This window comes from Vulpes lagopus, chromosome X, assembly GCF_018345385.1.
Source record: "Vulpes lagopus strain Blue_001 chromosome X, ASM1834538v1, whole genome shotgun sequence".
Taxonomy (NCBI): Eukaryota; Metazoa; Chordata; class Mammalia; order Carnivora; family Canidae; genus Vulpes; species Vulpes lagopus.
In genome coordinates this window covers 105,777,844-105,797,787 of record NC_054848.1, presented here as the reverse complement: position 1 = coordinate 105,797,787, position 19,944 = coordinate 105,777,844, and the positions used below count along the sequence as shown (strand labels likewise).

General features: G+C 44.5%; 1 protein-coding gene across 5 annotated transcripts in view; it reads left to right on the top strand.

The window, feature by feature from the left end:
• Window positions 1-1,563: 1,563 nt before the first annotated feature.
• Window positions 1,564-19,944, top strand: part of INTS6L (integrator complex subunit 6 like) — a 57,198-nt gene continuing 38,817 nt past the window's right edge. For 4 of the 5 annotated variants that reach the window (XM_041741037.1, XM_041741038.1, XM_041741039.1 and 1 more), the window contains exons 1-2: window positions 1,565-2,030; window positions 2,172-2,249. In XM_041741037.1, coding sequence (XP_041596971.1) covers window positions 1,920-2,030; window positions 2,172-2,249 — 189 coding nt within the window. In that variant the 5' untranslated portion in view covers window positions 1,565-1,919. Of the gene's footprint in view, window positions 2,031-2,171; window positions 2,250-19,944 lie in introns of all 5 variants that reach the window. The other variant, XR_005985666.1, reaches the window with a different exon arrangement.

The following is a 19,944-nucleotide window of genomic DNA, read 5'->3' as shown; positions in this document are numbered from 1 at the left end:
TAGGACTTGATCCCAGGACCCTGACTTGATCCTAGGACCCGGGGACCATGACTTGAGCCAAAGGCAGATGATTAACTTACTGGGCCACCCAGGTGATCCTGCCTAAGCATATTATCATCGACTGAACTTTTGTGCACATTATTCCTCCCAACCAAGAATTCCTCCCTTCTGTCTCTGTGTCCTACTCATGAAACCTGAACTTCTAGACCACTAGACCATTGTTTTTCATATACTTTTTACTTGCATCACTTGTTTGTCCCTGGTTCAAATGCTGCCATGTGGCCTCCTTTGAAATCTTATTTTTCTGAAAATGTTACTGAATGTGTATGTATGTATATGTATACATGTGCGTTTATATGTATATACACATATATTACAGAGACATATGAAATTGTAAGCTCAAAGAGGCTCAAAGATTCCATGTTGTTTATAGCAGACTGCTGGGAATCACACCTCCAAAATTTTTAAAAGATTTTATTTATTTATTCATGGAAGACACACACACAGAGGCAGAGACACAGGCAGAGGGAGGAGAAGCAGACTCCATACAAGGAGCCCGATGCGGGACTTGATCCCAGGGAATCCGGGATCACACTCCAAACCAAAGGCAAACGCTCAACCACTGAGCCACCCAGGTATCCCCACACCTCCATATTTAAAAGTTGTGTTATATGAAGTAGTCAGCCAAGCCTGGTTGGCCCCCTCCCGAGCCTCTCTATAGAACCAGACCTGAGAATATCCCTCATTTTTTGCCCTCATTTCGGCATGCTGCACTTTCCCTTACTGAAAATTGAATATAGTATCATCTACCATAATTATTTCAAAGACTAAATAAAGAGAACATGGGTTCCTGGCACTTCATAGGTGTCCAAATAAACTTGAGCTGAATCAGAATCTACGTTGGCAAACCTCCCACGTGTAAAGGCTATGCAGATGCAACCATAGTGGAATTATCAGAGGCAGGCCAATACTTTAAAAAGCTCAATGAAACTGAAGAAGCTTGTGTATTCAAAAGGCCAGTTTAGGTACTGTGTTTATTTAAGCCTTAGTTTTCTAAGTGGATATATGTGGAATGCAAGGCCAGCAACCGCCTTACAAATACTGATCAAGAGTGGGGAGGCATTGAAAGGAATGCGAGTAAGTCTTGCCAGGAAAGAAGTTTGCTGCCTCTGAAATGTTTTGGTCTTAGCCACTGGCAGGATTGATCGATTGCAGTTAGAGCGTTTTCTGTGCAGCCTGTCCAAGCATCTGCTTCTGTAGTGCTGCGCAACTGTTGCTCATATTCACTCTCCCTTTTGAATCATCTCTGAAGAGCAAGCAAAAATCCCTTCAAACAACCGTAAGTACCCTAACAGCTTTTAAGTCCTTTAAAATAGGGTCCTTAACATTTCCCCTTACCCCCTGCCTGGGTTCAAACTTCAACTCCCAGGGTTCGCCCAAGTCCCTCCCCTTGCTCTGTCATCTAATGAATATGCAAATACCATATAATTGGCAGCCAATGGCGTGGATTCTGGTCACATGGTGCCCCTGGTAGGTGAGCGGACCGAAGTTGTGTGTCGCTGAACAGAGACAGCTCTCAGTCTGGGGCGAGCGCTTGAGTGAGCGTGGACGGATGCTTGGGCAGTAGTACTGGCGGCGGCGGCGGCAGCGGCGGCGGCAGCGGCAGTAGTGGTGGCAGGGGAGGGGAAGAGGGAGGGCCCCGAGGGCTACACACGCTCACACTTTCAAGTTCCCTTGGAGGGAGAGGAGGTGGGGCTGCAGAAAGAGGAGGCCAGGAGCAGTTCCATCCGTCCCGTCCCGTCTCCCCCTTGCTCCCTGCACCTTGGCTCTGCGAGAGTTGAGGGTTCAGGTGGCAGTCCTCGGCAGTGAGGGCAAGAGGGTCAGGAGAGTGGGGAGCGGAGCCAGGGGTGCAGGGGAAGATGCCCATCCTGCTGTTCCTCATAGACACGTCCGCCTCTATGAACCAGCGCACTGACTTGGGCACCTCCTATCTGGACATTGCCAAAGGCGCTGTGGAGTTATTCTTGAAGGTAAAGGGAGGGGAGGGGAGATCTGGGGAGAGCTCCCGAGGGATGGGGGTGGTGATGGATCTAGGTGCTTCTGTAACGTCCGTATCGCCCCCTCCTCCCTCCTTCCCTTCGCGGCCCCCTCCGTCATCCCTCGTCTCGCAGCTGCGTGCCCGGGACCCGGCCAGCCGCGGAGACAGGTACATGCTGGTCACCTACGACGAACCCCCGTACTGCATCAAGGTAAAGGGGCCATCGAGGGCGTGGGCGGGCGGGAAGTGGGAGCCAGGCACCAGGGGCTGCCGCCCCCTGCCCCCGCCTGAGGCGGTGCTGCGGCGCCTGGCGGGGCGCGCGGGCCAGGCGGGGGCGCGCGGGGGGCTGGCGGAGCGGCGGCGGCGCCAGGGGCCGGGACCAGGGGATGCGGGAGGGGTGGCCGCGGGGCAAACGGCGGGCGTGGTGAACCGAGCCGGTGGCAGGGCCGACCGCAGCGGCCTCGGAACATGGCGGACATTTTGCTTTTGTATGAGCCAGAGAGGGAGACTGAGGGCGCTGCTGAGATGGAAAGGAGGGAGGGAAGGGAGGGGAGGGGAAGGAGGGTCCGAGACCCGGAGGGAGGCCGCGGGGTGGGCCCACCCGGGCCCGCCCCTTCGGGGCGCACCGGGCGCAGTGGCAGTGGCGGCGGCGGCGGCGGTGGTGGTGGCGGTGGCGGTGGTGGCGGCGGTGGCGGCGGCGGGGCCGGGCAGGCCGAGCGACTCCGCCCCGCGGTGCTGAGGGCTGGGCGCGCGGGCTCTCCAGGCGCAGGCTCCTCCTCCGGCCCTGCCTCCCCCCCCCCTCTTCTCCCCTCCCCCCTCGCCTCCCTCTCTTCCTCCCACTGCCCTCCCCTTCCTGCTGAGAGCGTGGCAGAGCCAGCTGCCGGCCCTCGGAGAGGGGACCGAGCCTGTGCACGTCTGTGGTCTCTACCCTACCCCGCCCGATGGCAGATCTGTCCGCGGAGCGAGCCTCCCCGCCCCCAGACCCGGAGAAACTTCTCATTTCTCCCCCGGGAACGGTCCGCTTGAGCCTGCTCCAGGCACCTCCGCTACTGTTAATGTTTCATTGCGTACTCCACCGAACCGCGACGGGCGGGGCGGGGACCTGCGGATCGAAACTCACATGGGGCCGAGCTTTTTAGGGACCTGGCCTACCTATTTACATCCTAAATTAGGTTGCTGTTAGCCACGTAGGGATTTGTCCCAGGAGAAGAAAGGAAGGAAGGGGGAAGATCCGACTGTGCGCGGCTGCAGTAGCCAAATTCGATGATTTGATCCACGGCATTCTGACCTATAGGCGAAAAGTAGGGAGGATTTAACCTCCGTAGGGTAGTTAATCTATGTTCCTAATGGTGAGGAGATAAAGAACTGCCTTGCCTGCAGTGGCCCGATAAACGAGAACGTGGACTATTAAATCAACCTGCATAACAGTCCTCCTGCTTCCATGTTGAAATTTCAAAATTATATTACCATAATCCTTGACGGATTTTGCTTGACGCCTTCTTTTTCTCAGAATTATCATAATAGTGCTGGGGATCCGCAGTGTGGATGTGTTGTAATCCGTTTCAGCCGAGGGAGGTGTTTAAAAGAATGGAACCTATCAAACCAAATAGTTGGCCAGAGAGTATGTGCCTTCAGAAATAAAACCTTGGGTTAACAGTTCGACGAGTGGGTTCCCCTTCAGACTGTTCTGGTTTGGAGGCTTTATTTTCAGTTTTCGATTTATCTATTTTAAAAACTACAGTGAGCAGACAGTTTTCAAAAATGCCATAAGCTTTTAAAAAATGTCAGTTTCCCAAAAGGGTGTGACCATTTTTTTCCACATAGAAAAGCAGATGTTTGTACATTCAAAGTCTGAAAGTCTACACCCTTTGAGTTACTAATACAGATAAGAACCCACCATTTGTACTGTGGCCATTGGAAATTCTCCTTAATTTGAAGTAGTAAAAAGGATAAGCCACAAAGCAGTGTGACTTTTGTTTTTCTTTATAACTTATTTAACATTTTTCTGAACTGCCAAGACTTGTCATTTAAAATTTTTTTTTACACTGGAAACATTTCATGGCAATGTTTACAGAATCTTTGGAAAGGAAAAACAAAGTCTCCCCCCCCCACGCCCCTAAAACCGTCATGCCATCTTTTTACCTAGCAGCCTAACCATAGTTAGTATACATTTTACTTTGTGTTCTGACTTCCCCACCTATTTTGTCCCATGAATTATTCTGGGTTGCCACATAGTCTTCATACTTAAAATTTTTAGTGGCTGTGTAACTTATCCATGGTATTTTGGAGGCTCCAGATAGTTCTGGGAACAGAGGGAGAAAGTTGGATCTTGTTCTCAGTGGAAATTTCATCTGTTAGCTCTTTTTATCCTGCCGTGTTATAGATCACATTTTTCCCCTTAAGAAAAAAAGCGTCCTTCCATGTTGAATTTGATCCTTGTTTTCTTCTGTAGGTCAGGTATGGGAAGGCACTTTGTGTAATGGTTTTAATTACCAATCATTAGTTGTCTCCTTGTTTAGTCTTGATGCTTTTCTAAGGTTCGCTCAGGTTTTTCGTTTTCATGCCACGTGATTAACTCCGTGTGCTAGAAAATGGTTCATGGTTAATGATCTTAATGATGTTCCTGTCATGTTGCTGTGGGTACCCGAATCACTAATGATAGGCATCTTTGGTAACAGTTTTTTTTCTGAGTCTCCTCAGCCACTCCCTCCTGCCTTCCCTCCCCCCTCAGCATGTGGTAACTATTTCTTCTTTGGCTTTTAGGATCTAGGCATTTGGGAAGGCCTGAAATTTTAGAACATCTGGTGAATTTTTCTTAAAATTTAGTTGAGTCTTTCATTAGCTAATAACTAGGAGCCACAAAGGTCTGTTTTCTGTCACACGGATTATCAAGAAATTCTTTCTTTGATTGTCAGCTGGCATCTAGTTCCCACTTAAAACTTCACTCTTCATTAAGAGCCCAGTTCCCTTCAGCCAAGTGATGTTACATATAGGGCTTTATCCGTAGCTTATTTTTTTAAAAAAAAGATTGTATTTATTGATTGATGAGAGGCACAGAGAGAGAGATGCAGAGACCTAGGCAGAGGGACAGGCAGGCTCCCTGTGGTGAGCCCTATGTGGGACTCGATCCTAGACCCCAGGATCATGCCTGGAACCAAAGGCAGATGCTCAACCACTGAGCCACTGAGGCATCCCCGTAGCTTATTTTTCTGCAGAATACTGTGTACTGTTATTTCTCATTCGTTCTACAGTTGGAGGGCCATTGTTTATCTCTTCTCAAGATAACTGCTTATTTCTCAGGTCTTGGTTATATCCAGCTCCAGACACTGCAGAACACACTTTTTCCCCCTACTACAAGATTCAGTTTTTTTCTTTCTAGAAGATTCCTACTAAAAGATTCAGTTCTATTGGTGGTTTAACAGGCAGGAGTTGTGCATTTGGTTGGAAGGTTTTTTTCCTAATAGGCGTGAAACTATTCCCAGTATATCCACTTACAGGCTCTGACAGTAAATCTTGTGAAAAGTTAGTGACTGAAATTTCTCTCTAATGTATACTGTTGAGTACATGAATATAGTGTTTCACCTAGGACTTAGTAACTTACTGCGCATCCCCTAGGAATGGCTATGTGCTCTTTTAAAATTAGTCATACCTGTTACTTGCAGTCTGCTTGGCAGAGAAGGAATGAGGTTTGATTTGGGGACCATATAAAAAGCCTATGGAATGCAAGCATTTTGTGTTACATCTGTTTCAAGCGTTGCTTGGTAGACAAGTTTTATACACAGTGTCACAAGTGTTAACACTACTTTTATAAAATGGTACCTTTAGTGTACAGAAGGAGGATGAAACCATATTTAATATTTGAGGATTTCTAGTGTAACCACATAAGAGTGATACAGGATTTTTACAAGTGGGGCTTGGTTTGCACACTAGTTCTCAATAGTTTTGGCTGAGGTTCTGCTGTCTTTCTGTTTTGTTTTGCTATGAATCATAATTTCCTTTTATTCAGTGAATAGCTGAAGTAAGCTTGTTGCTACTACTAGTTCTGAGCACATTGAGGGCTCCAATAAGAAAGGGAACTGTGAGATTGGGGTCTAGAATAAATATTCAAAATAGTTTGATGTTTGAAGCTACTATCTTAAATTTTCTTTCTTTTTTATTGAAGGAAATGCTTTTTTAACAGAAAACTGAGTCACTTTTCTAGAAATAGCTGAAACACATGTATAAATAGTGGGCAGAAGTGGTTTTTTTTCTTTTTGCATAAATAGGAAGAGAGGTTTCAAAGACATATCCCAAGTCTGTAATTTAAAAACATAGAGCATTTGAAAAAGTGAAAATTTCCCTTGAGTGTTACTTTTTCACATCCTGTAGCTAGTTTTGTTTACTGGTGTCTGCATGCCCTTGTCGACATGTGTCAGCAAAGGCAGCATTTTGGCTGACAGATTTAGGAAGTAAACTAATGCTTTTTAAATGATCTGTGTTCCGAACATGCATTGGTATTTTAACTAAGGCATCACTTTTTCATATTGCCCCCCTTCAGTATATGGTATGGGCTTTATTTGTACAAAAGAATGACTTACTTATAGGGGAGCCTTTCACTGTGGTTGGAAGCTAAGGAAGTGCTTTAGGGTGAACCAGTAGCAAGGCCTGTGAGAGCAGCCTGACACAAGAAGGTGCACTTGCATATCAAAATGCCACAAAGGGGGTGCATTGATTTCTATGATGAACTGTGCCTCTCCCATCCTTGCTTACTTTTCACCTTTCACTGGCTATTGGAAGCATGCGATCATACTTATTTTGAAATAAGAAAAGGGGAGAGGACCCATGCACAAAAGGTAAAGGCAACCTACTGAACGGAGAGAACATATTTGCAAATCATATATCCAACGTTAGATATCCAACGTCTATAAAGAACTCATCCAACTCAAGATGAAAAAAACAATCTGACTTGAAAATGGGGAGAGGATCTGAATTGACATTTCTCCAAAGAAGACATCCAGATGGCCAACAGGTTCACAAAAAGATGCTCAACATCTTTCAGCATCAGGGAAATGCAAATCCAAACCACAATGAGGTATCACCTCATGTGTGTTAATGATTATTATCAAAAAGGCAAGGGATAGCAAGTATTGGCAGGGATGTGGAGAAAAGGGAACCCTGTGCACTGTTGGTGGGAATGGAAATTGGTGCAGCCACTATGGAAAACAGTATGGAGGTAGGTGCCTCAAAAAATTAAAAATAGAAGTACCCTGCAATCTGCTTCTGAGTATTTATCTGAATACAGTAAAAACACTGACTCAAAAAGATACCTGCACCCCTAGGCTCCTAGATTTATTGCAGCATTATTTACAATAGCTAACATATGGAAACAATGTAAGTGTTCATTGATGGATGGATGGATAAAGAGATGGTGATACATATATTATTCCGCCATGCAAAAGAAGGAAATCTTGCCATTTGCAAAACATAGATTATGCTACGTAAAATAAGTCAGGCAGAGAAAGACAAATACCATATGATCTCATTTATTTTTTAGATCTTTTTTAAATATCACCTTGGTTTTCTAAGAATATTTATTTATTTATTTATTCATTCATTCATTCATTCATTCATTCATGAGAGACATAGAGAGAGAGGCAGAGACATAGGCAGAGGGAGAAGCAGGCTCCCTGCAGGAAGCCCGGTGTGGAACTCGATCCCAAGACCCCAGGATCACAACCTGAGCCAAAGGCAGACGCTCAACCACTGAAACACCCAGGTGCCCCTATATGATCTCATTTGTATGTGGAGGCAAAACAAAAAACAAGCTCATAGATACAGAAAATAGATCAGTGGTTGGCAGAGGCAGGGGTTGGGAGATGGGCAAAATGGGTGAAGGGGTCAAAAGGTACAGACTTCCAGTTATAAAATAAATAAGTCATGGGAATGTTATGTGTGGTATGGCAATTATAGTTCATAATACTGTATTGCATATTTAAAAGTTGCTAAGAGAGTAATCTTAAAAGTTCTTATCATAAGAAAAAAAGAAAATAATTTTGTACTGTGTATGCTGATGAGTTTAAGCAGAATTATTGTGGTGATCATTTTGCAGTATATACAAATATGAAATCAACGTGTTGTATACCTGAAACTAATATAAGGATTCATCAGTTATGCATACATAAATACAGACTTTTGTCCAACCTATGAATTAAATATAGTTTATTGGAAAGAATTTTATGTTCCTTTTTTAAAAAAAGATTTTATTTATTCGAGCAAAAGAGAAAGAACAAGCACGAGGTAGTTTGCAGGCAGAGGGAGAGGGAGAAGCAGACTCCCCACTGAGCAGGGAGCTCTAGGAGGGGCTTGATCCCAGGACCTTGAGATCATGACCTGAGCCAAAAGCAGACACTTAACTGACTGAGCCACCCAGGCACTTCTGGAAAGCATGTCCTGAGTGAGGTACTCTGAGTGGTCGCACTTTTCCTTTATACAAGGAATTAGAACTTCAGTGAAACCTTATCCAGAAAACTCATCACTCGAGTCTATGCCGCTCTATCTGTACTTTTGTTGGTGGTTTTGTTTTGCAGTGAATAAAATATTTCTTTTTTTTAAATTTTTATTTATTTATGATAGTCACAGAGAGAGAGAGAGAGAGAGAGAGGCAGAGACACACACAGGCAGAGGGAGAAACAGGCTCCATGCACCGGGAGCCCGATGTGGGATTCGATCCCGGGTCTCCAGGATTGCGCCCTGGGCCAAAGGCAGGCGCCAAACCACTGTGCCACCCAGGGATCCCTGAATAAAATATTTTTTGTTAAAAATAAAAAGCCAGTAAAATTTTTGGTAGAAGCCTAGATCCCTGGGTTGGGGAGTAATTGCCCTCTGCAGACTAGCCACGAGCTGGCAGATGATGGCAGAGTCCCATCAGTTCCCTATTGCCAACCTCTCCTTTCTCCATTCATTCTTACCTGCACCCCCCCTTTTTCCAACCTTCATCATTCTTCACCCCGACCTGTATTGTAGCAGCCACTCAGCTGGTCTCCCTACTTCTTGTCTTACTCCCCACTGATGCCTCCCCCTCATTGCCACTAGTTGTTCATCCTCAAAATAAAACAAAGTAAAGTAATTCCCCTACTAAAATCCTTCAGTGGCTCCCTGGTACATTTCAGAGTAGAATCTAGAATCCAGAGACCTCCAAGGCCTCCATGATCTAGCTCACCTTCCCAGTTGTGCCTTTCCTCTCTTCCACTCTTCTTCTGGACCCTGGGCTCCAGTCAGGGCGATGAGAAAGTCTGCTGTCTTCTCTGGACTCACTATGCCTTTTGTTTCCTCTGCCTGGGACACACACTTGGCTGACCTGACACGCCTCAGCTCTCTTCTATAGTCTCCAAAGTCATCCTGCCCTTCTGCCCAAGCTCTACTCCAAATGGTATAACCCCTCCTACTGTGATCCGCCAGCACAGCCCGGACCTTAACTATAAAAGTTAGCAAGCTGTATGGTGGTTCTCAGTGCTCATATTGGCCTTCCTAACATGAGGTCTTTACAGGCTCCTATTTAAACTTATATTTGTACCCTGAGCACCCGAGAGACTGCCTAGATTTTAGCAGGTACTCAGTCAATGGAAGGGGTAGATTTCAAGCAGTAGGTAAGTGTGAAAGTTACCCAGTCCCAGCTCCCATTTCTGCTACTCTTACTTCAAAGGGTGATCAGTATTAACGAATGTGTTTAATGTTGATTATAGCTAGTATTTTCACCTAGGGTCAGGTTTATGATCCGGCAGGGCTGTATCTTTTATAAGGCCAATGTATGTGCCTCCCCTTTCTTTTGTTTGTTGCAGTGTGAGTTACATACCCAGGTACATCAATCTTAATGACCCGATGCAGTTTTTAACATGTTTCTACATTCACGTAAGCACCGCCCCAGGCCAAGCTGCAGACTATTTCCATCACCCCAGAAAATGCTTCTTGCTTCTTCCCGCAATCTGTTCCTCCCCTGCGGGTAACCGCTGGTTTAACTTTTATCAGCTCCACGATGATACAATCATGATGGTGTTTCCAGAATAGAAATCCAACGGTGGGTGGCTACTCATAGCACTCATAGTAGGGGTCTACAATCTAGGCCTGAGAGACCTGGCCCAGGGGGACACCAGAAGGGTAAAAGTCACGGTCCTCGTCATTGGGGGTCTGGAGAATGGTCACTTGGAAAAAAAAGGTGACTGGAGCATATGGATTAAGGCGTGGGATACACCAAAGACAGTGAGTGGACTCTTAACTGACAGATTGGAGGTGAGGCAGAGGGTGGGGTGGGGTGGGCAAGTTACAGTGAAAATTCAGTTTATCCAGTCAGGGTTGTAACTAGCTGCGATTGGATCACAAAAGGGCTTTGAGACCTCCACGCTAGAGTGTGGACATTTTCTCTGGGATGAAGAGTTGCAAGGCAGATTTGAAGAGGAATGGGGCTAGGCTTGTGGTCTGTGCACTTGTTCAGTTGTTATTCCCAGGAGCGTAGGATGAGGAAGGTCGGGGCAGAGGGATGAAGGGAAAGATGGGAGGGGACCCGAGAGATGTGGTTGGAAATGGCCTTGCCTTGCATGAGTGCTGACCGCCTGAGAGCTCCTGGTTTTGGGGTTGGGATTGGGGTGGGGCACCTGGCAGAGGGGTGGGGCCCACAGGAGGAGAGGGCAGATATGTCCTCCTCAGGTTGCCTGTGTTTCAGGAAGGTCATTAGAACTGCTTCCAAGACGGGGCTCGTAGGTTCACAAGGAGCTCAAACATGGAAGCAGTTGCACATTTCAAGCAGAGATGTGCCTTCCAGAGAAGGGCAGGACCCTCCAAGTGGGGGACCCTCTGTAGGACAGGTCTGAAGACAGACCTTGGCTTTTAAGTCTTTCAATGAAAAACTCTTTGTAAACATGGCCTCTGGGTCCCTTTTGCCAAGGGCATAAATGAGAGATCCAGGCAGTCCCTTTGTGTGAATATTAGAAGCTTGGAACACACTATCTCCTGGATACAATGTTCTAAATCATGATGAGGTTCCCAGACCTTCCTTCCCAGGAAAGGCTTTTTAACCCTTAATGCCACTTAGCCAGAGAACTATTGTGTTTGTCATTGTTTCTACGGGGGAAACGGATTTGGGTTTCCAGGTGATTTGGTCAAAACACATCCTTCCCCTCTTCTTCCTCACAACTCCTGGTGGCTAGTGATGGGGGGGGTGGAGACCCTCTAAGGGCTCCAGTAAGATAGATGAAAGGCTGAGATGGCAGTGAGGTAGGCAGAGATCTTCAAATATACCATTCTTGTGTATTTAAATTAATTAATTAATTAATTGGAGAGAGAGGAGGGAGGGGCAGAGGGAGGTAGGGAAAAAGAGAGAGAGAGAGAGAGAGAGAGAGAGAGAGAGAGAGAGAGAATCTTAAGCAGGCTCATTGTACAGCACGTAGCTGACATGGAGATTCATCTCAAGACCCTGAGATCAGGACCTGAGTGGAAATCAAGAGTTGGATGCTTAACTGACTGAGCCACCAGGGTACTCTACCATTCATGTTTTAGATTGGCTACATTTACACCGTTCAGTACAGTACCCACTGGGCACATGTGGTGATTGAGCCCATGAAAGGTGGCAGGTCTGAATTAAGATGATAAGTATACATTAAACACTTGATTTTGAAGACTCAGTACAAAAATACATAAAATATCTCATTAACAGTTTTTGGAATGATTACAAGTTTAAGCAATTGTATTTCTTATATACTGAGTTAAACAAAATATACTATCAGTTTCACCTAGGTCTATTTTTTAAAATATGTCTACTTAATATAAAAAGACCTATGTGGCTTGCACTAGATTTCTGTTAGACAGCAGTGTTAGTCTTTCTTTTTGGATATTTTTTATTGGTGTTTGATTTGCCAACATATAGTATAACACCCAGTGCTCATCCCATCAAGTGCCCACTCAGTGCCCGTCACCCAGTCACCCCATCCCCCTGCTTACCTCCCCTTCCACTACCCCTTGTTCATTTCCCAGAGTTAGGAGTCTCTCAAGTTCTGTCACCCTCTCTGATTTTTCCCACTCATTTTCTCTTCTTTCCCCTATGATCTCTTTCACTATTTTTTATATTCCCCATATGAGTGAAACCATGTGATGATTGTCCTTCTCCGATTGACTTATTTCACTCAGCATAATACCCTCCAGTTCCATCCATGTTGAAGCAAATGGTGGGTATTCGTCGTTTCTGATGGCTGAGTAATATTCCATTATATACATAAACCACATCTTCTTTATCCATTCATCTTTCTATGGACACTGAGGCTCCTTCCACAGTTTGGCTATTGTGGACATTGCTGCTATAAACATTGGGGTCCAGGTGTCCTGCCGTTTCACTGCATCGGTATCTTTGGGGAGAAATCCTCAGCAGTGCAATTGCTGGGTCGTAGGATAGCTCTATTTTTAACTCTTTGAGAAACCTCCACATAGTTTTCCAGAGTGGCTATGCCCAGTTCACATTCCCACCAACAGTGCAAGAGGGTTCCCCTTTATCCACATCCTCTCCAACATTTGTTGTTTCCTGTCTTGCTAATTTTCCCCATTCTCACTGATGTGAGGTCGTATCTCATTGTGGTTTTGATTTGTATTTCCCTGATGGCAAGTGATGCGGAGCATTTTCTCATATACTTGTTGGCCATGTGTATGTCTTCTTTGATGAAATTTCTGTTGATGTCTTTTGCCCATTTCATGATTGGATTGTTTGTTTCTTTGCTGTTGAGTTGAATAAGTTCTTTATAGATCTTGGATACTAGCCCTTTATCTGATATGTCATTTGCAAATATCTTCTCCCATTCTGTAGGTTGTCTTTTAGTTTAGTTGACTGTTTCTTTTGCTGTGCAGAATCTTTTGATCTTGATTAGGTCTCAATAGTTCATTTTTGCTTTTGTTTCCCTTGCCTTCATAGATGTATCTTGCAAGAAGTTGCTGTGGCCAAGTTCAAAAAGGGTGTTGCCTCTGTTCTCCTCTAGGATTTTGATGGAAGTTTATATTTTTTCTTAAGATATTTATGATGTTCCTATCCTAGAAATTATTTGCTAAGGAGGTTCTTTCCTCTTGAAGTTCTGTTTAAAATTAACACCATAATGGACTCATTTGTGCATGAAAGGTTTTCATACAGTTCAGAATTGATGGGTTGATAACCTTCGGCCCTGGGGCAAAATATGAAAGCATCCCATTCTTGTTTGTATTGAAAGCCAGTGGCTTTTGGATGCAGTTGGTGATCCAACTGGTTGGGTTAGAAGTATTTTCCTAGGCTAAAAACAATAGAATATATGTGTGAACTCCTAATGCAACTACAGGAATCAGAATTCTGTTTGTAATATGTGCTCAACAGTGGCACTGAATGTTGCATGCTTTTAGTGTTACTAGAAATATGTGACATAGCCCTGATTCAATTTATAGAACTTCTTGGCCCAAAAATCCTTAGGAACAGCATTCATCAAGAAAAGTAGGATAAAGGATAAATTCTCTAGCTTGGCATAGTATAAAACCCAATAAACAAAGGGGGTTTTGTATCTCTGCTTTTATTGAAGGCGTTCTCAATGTTCCGTAGAGGAGCCCTTGTCTTATATTGTGGGGTGTCATCAATAGCATTAAAAGGAGGGGGGAGAGCTCCCATGATTATTTCTCTCTCTAACCTCGGTCCTCCTAATGGGGGTTATGGAAGTGACCACGTTATTTTATTTATTTTTTTACTGTAATGACTCCCATTTAAGGAAGAAACAGCAACGTTTAATCCTGAGTCTGGACAAAAGTGCAGATGTGCTGCTGAATGGCATGTATTTTATAGCCCTAGTTTTGGGTCCTCCTGAAACCCACCTCATTACTGAAGGTGTTATCTGGCTTTTACAGATACGATTGGCCTTATAACTACTTTCTTGTAATAGTGAACAATAATAATACAGTAGCTTTCTAATAATAGTGGCTGATGTTTATTGAGTAATGCCTATGTATAGGGCAACGTGACAATGAATATAAAGCACTTCTTTCATTTATCTTCTCAACCACCCTAACTCAGGGAAACCGGGGCCCAGGCAGGTTACTTATAACACAGCCAAATAGTAACCCAGGTCTGTCTCTCACTGGTATTCTCTCATTATGATATACGTCCTGGAGCCATGGTTTTTAAACAGAATTATCATGCTCTTATTTATAGTTGTTCTTGATATAATAGTGCCTGGTATTAGAGCAAGCACTCAGTGAATGAAAATTATTACTGCCACGTTACTAGCTTTATTTTTTAAACTCATTCTAGGTGAATAGCACGGTGCATTAATTTGTGAAATGGTTTGGCTTTTGATCTTCTGCAGTTCGGCCCTTACCCTAGTACCCATGTGTGTGCAGGTGGTAGAGATGGAGATAGTATGTATATGTCGGGGGTGGAGCCTGAGGGCCTGTCCTCTGGGCTGAGTCCACCCTATAGGAGGAGTGGTAGGCATGTAAAAGCAACAGGGTAGTCTTTGGCCATCTAGTGGCTTCCACAATCTGATTTGCCACTTTCCCTTTATGAATCTCCTGATACATGTTTTTCTTGTAAGGGAAAAGAAGACATTCAAGATACGCCACGGTAACCATTTCGTCTCTTCCCATCCATCACCTGTGGGGATGCAGAGTGGTTTTGTAAAAGGCTTGAAGGTGCCAGAACCACCTTTGCAGTATTTTAGGCATCAGCCTGTGCTTTACCTCATGGTAACTTCTTCTTTCCCTCCCCATCACCCTCTCTTTCCCCGGGCCCCCGATCCCTGCCATAGCCAGATGGCTTGTGGCTCCCTAGTTAGGTTGGGAAAGATGGATTTCAGAGAAGGAATGGAGGTGGTCCCCCAGTCAGCCACTGGGGTCTTAACTAGAGAAAAGGTGTATGAACACTTTTGTGCTGATGTGCCAGAGGTTGGGAGGAAAAGTGGAGTGCTGTTTCTGAAACCATGTTCACCTGATTATACTAGTCGTTAATGGCAGGTGCTCTTTCATTATCTATATTGTGCCCTGTAGGTTGAATAGTTCAGTAAACTTAGTACCGAGAGCCAAACTCTGGACTTGAATGCTAACGAACAGAAGACTTTGAAAGCATTTATGTTTGTGCAACTAAGGAATGGTACTAGGGAGAAAAGTAAATATGATTTCTCAAGGTCTCAGGATTCACTCTGTAGCTACTTGAGCCAATGTACTAATGTTTACTCTCCTTGCCATTGACTATATTTGGAACTGTTACTACTCCTTCCTTCCAGAAACTGATCACCTCCTCTGTATTCTTTCTCTGTCTTCCCAATCTGCTCCCTTGGTGAATGCATCCGACCTCATTCATGGTTTCCTATAGTCCTTCCACACTGAGGCTTCTACATCTTCAGCATCTTACCCAGACACCTGTAGCTGACTCCAGGACATCTCCACTTGACTGTCTATCCTGCCATCAGCTCACAGTAGGCATGTCAAGAAGACCCTGTGGCCCTAAACCTATCCGCTCTTCCATGTTATCCAGCTTTAAGTCACCCAGTGCTGAAAGCCAGGCATTATTCAGGTTTGACCTGGTCCTTCTATTTCTTCTAATACCTATTCATCATTTCTTTGAAATGTCTCTCACGTATGTTCCTTCATCTCAATTTCGGCTGCCGTCACTTGAGGTTGGGTCCTGAACTTTTGTGCTTTGACCACTGTAACAACCTTCGACTTGGTCTCCCTAAGTGCTTCCCAAATTCCTACTCTGCTCACACGGACTGCTAACTCTCTAAAAAAGCTGGTTTCATCATATCGACCCCCTTCCCCCACCCAAGCCTCCAAAGACTCTTCAGGCCTGTGGATGCCATCCCGAGCCCTCTAGGATCTGCTCCATGCATGAGTAGAAAACTTGACCCCCATCATCTCCCCACAGGAGCCCCATGCTTCAGCCAGACCTGTCTCTTACACCACCTGATTTGGTCTCCCCATTCCTGATGCCAGACCTTAGAGCATCAGTTAACTAAAGTAAGAGGGAGATCCAGAGCCCAGAGAACTGGGGGCTGGGGGGCAGATGGGGAGAATAGAAAGTGAACTGGCAGCATTTCAGTAAGGGTGTGACTTGAGGGGGAGGATGTGACAGAAGGTGCTTTATTATAATGATGAGAAGATGCAGAAGGAAGGGGGAGAAAGGTGGAGTGTGACCTTTGGAGGCTTATTAGCGTGAACTAGACCAACATGTTGTGATTTAAATCAGCCTGCAGTTGCCTGGAGGCGCGGCAGTGTAATCAAGAGTTCTATCTTTTTGCATTTGTCTGTGCCCAAGGGGGCCTGCATAACTAGACAGGAGACAACAGAATTCCGGGGAGAATATCTAGGCTTTAATACAGCCATGGCATTGGAAAGTGTGTGTGGGGGGAGTGGGGAGGTCCCTCCTGGTTTATTTCTTGTAGGAGAAAGCTGAAGATGGGCGGGGCAAAGCTCTCCCTCTTTCTTAAAAGCTCACATGTGCTTTGACTCTATAACCTCCACCTCATAGGGATGGCTCTGAGCTGCACGTTAGAAGTCTGGTGAAATCTAGGTCCTGTTACAAAAATCAGTTTCTAAAAAGTGGTCATGATACATCCTGTCTGGTAGGTCACCCGCCCACTGTCATGTACCTGTGGCAAGGGGTGTCACTTTAGCACGCAGCCACAATCTGCCACTGACTAGATAGATACATGACCCTGAGCAAGTCACTTTCCTTTTATGAGGTTAATTTTCTTATCTGTAAAAATGGAGGGATTAGACTAGATTATTCCCACTGTTCTTTCCAAAAAAGGACAGGAGAGAACTGTATAACCGAAATATAGGAAAGGGGAGTAGTTGAGGCATGGAATTCAGGGTGATTTCAAAATTGTTTGAAATTTTATAAAACATAGAAAACATGGTTCCTGTCCATGCCTACTGTGCTCTTCTGCACACTTACTCAGTGAATGTCAGTCCATTTTAGTGGTAAATGTCACTCAATCTTACTGATGTCATTTTTGTCTGCTAACAGCTCAATGATTCCTGGCAATGGTGACCTCTGAAGAGTGGGGAACTGGGAGTTTTGGGGAGATATTGACTGACCTTGTATTTCTGTTGGGATTTTCAACAATGAATGTTTATTTGTATAATGTAAAAAAAAACTGCTCATAAAATTGAGAAAAAACTTTTTAAAAAGTCTGAGGGCATCTAGATGGTTCGTTGAGCATCTGACTCTTGATTTCAGCTCATGTCATGATCCCGGGGTCCTGGGTTCCAGCCTTGCTTCAGGCTCCCTGCTCAGTGGGGAACCTGCTTCTCTCTCTCTCCCTCTGCCACCACCCTCACCATTCTCTCTCTCTCTCTCTACCTCTCTCTCTCAAATAAATAGATTATCTTTAAACAAATCAGTCTGGGGGAAAGAGATGCTATGCAATCTTAGGAAAGTCACGAGTGGCCATTCTAGGGTATCTTCTGTTCAATTTTTTCTGCAGTGTTTGAGTGGCTTAGCCTTACTTCTGTCCTTGTGTCTTTCCAAGGTCACCTTTGTTAATTTTTATTCTCTGTATGTGTTCATAAAAATTTCTCCTATCAGAACCCGAAGTCTCAACAGTTGAACATGTGATCTGCCCAGCGGCTTTTTTTTTTCCTGACAGTAGGTCATTTCTTTTTTTTTTTAATTTTTTATTTATTTATGATAGTCACACAGAAAGAGAGAGAGAGGCAGAGACACACGCAGAGGGAGAAGCAGGCTCCATTCACCGGGAGCCCAACGTGGGATTCGATCCCGGGTCTCCAGGATCGTGCCCTGGGCCAAAGGCAGGCGCCATACCGCTGCGCCACCCAGGGATCCCCCTGACAGTAGGTCAATAGCTACAGTTGAAATGGTCTGAAAGTGAGAGAGGTAACGTTTTACACTATATCTGACTGAGTTTGGCCAATTCTTTGCTTCTCTAGGGTATTTTTCCTTTAGTAACAGTACAATTGACTCTCAGAAAAGTTTCTAAAGTTCTGGTTCTACACGTTAGCATCCTCTGGTGAAGAAAAAATTTCTTTTGATCTTATCATGCTTTCAAGTGAGAGGTGTGCTACTTCATAATTTCATCCTGATTCCCTGTGGTAAGAATTGAAAACTCATACATGCATTTTGCAGATATTTTAGACTAATCTTTAGGATTATTTATCCACTAACCCCCCCCCCCATTCTAGGAATTCTAAAGAGACGGTGATACAAAATCACGAACTTTGTGTCAGTAGAATCAAAGTGTGAATCATTTCCTTGCCCAGTTTACTTAAAAATAGGCACTCATGGTGGCACCTGGGTGGCTCAGGTGGTTAAGTGTTTGACTTCGGCTCAGGTCATGATCTCAGGGTCCTGGGATCAAGCCCTGTGTTGGGCTCTGTGCTCAGCAGGGAGTCTACTTCTCCTTCTTCCTCTGCCCTTCACTGTGCTCATGCTCTCTCTGCCTCTGTCTCTCTCAAATAAATAAATAAAATCTTAAAAAAATAGACGCTCATGAGGGCCTTTAGCCATCTGCTGGAAAAACAATCCTGTGGTCCACAGACTGTCAAATACATTTCAGCAATGTACTAGGGGGTCAATTTCTTAGGCATTTTTTTTAACAAGTAGAAGACTCAAGTAAGCTGGAATTATTTGGTGTGATCTTGACTCGTAGTATTTCCTGAAGTATGTGGATAGAAATTAGTTGATGGACCGAAACAGAGAATGGCAGCATCCAGAGTTCTCAGGGAGAGGACTGATTGAATCAAATAAAATGGACTTTGAGCATCTTAGCAATTTCAGGACACTAGGTGCCCATGGGGGCAGTAACTCGGACAACAAGAAATTCATGAGAACTAGATATTCTTAAAACCAGTAATTTTTGTAAGAAAAAGTGATATTAGTAATCCCAAATGATAGGCCACCTCATTACACCTGAAAGTGTATCAGAACCTCGAGTCACCAAAAAGTGAAACCAGTCCAAATCGCGAGTCCTTCTAGAGTTTTATGGGGGAAGAAATGTGTCAGGGTGAGAAAGCATAATACCAGAAGAGAAGTTTAAGGGAGATACAAGAAGCAAGACAATTCCAATATTTTAATGATATGATGTCTTCCTAATGTGTAGTTCACCATTTGAACAAGCTCCTTTGTAAGGGTGCTGCCTGGAAACACAATTTAAAAAGAAGTTTGAGGGATCCCTGGGTGGCGCAGCGGTTTAGCGCCTGCCTTTGGCCCCCAGGGCGCGATCCTGGAGACCCGGGATCGAATCCCACATCAGGCTCCCGGTGCATGGAGCCTGCTTCTCCCTCTGCCTGTGTCTCTGCCTCTCTCTCTCTCTCTCTCTCTCTGTGACTACCATAAATAAATAAAAAAAAAAGAAAAAAAAAAAAAGAAGTTTGAATGTTTTAAGGTGATCTGGCTATCACGGTTGTCTGTTTATGTAAGAGGACAAGAAAACCTTGTCTTATATCTCTCAGAATTAAAGTCTGTTTTAGTTGTGAGAAGAAAACCCCAAGAGTTTTAAAGTTTTAACGTGCACAGATAGTCTGTATAAGGCTAAGGGCAAAGACCAGGGGAAAAGGCATCTGTCTCCTCCAGAGATAGAGTTGATTGGAAAAGCAAGGCTTCCTACTTACTCTTCACATCATTCTGTCTTACCGGTCAGTTCACCAACACAAGAATGGTCCGCACTGACAAAGTTGACAGAGCGTCAGATTGGAGAAGAAATTAAGTTGGTCAGAAAATGTGGTGGAAATTGATTTAGTCCGATTGTATGAGTTGCCCTCAACTTTCAGAGAGCAAATGGAAAAGGGAAATAGTTTATCTTTCAGCAGGAGAAATGGTGGCCCTGCTAAATTTAAACTCCTTGGCTTTAACTTGCAACATCTGGAAAAATACTCAAATCCGTTCATCGTCTGGTTTGTAACCACCTCGAAGAAGAGCCCAA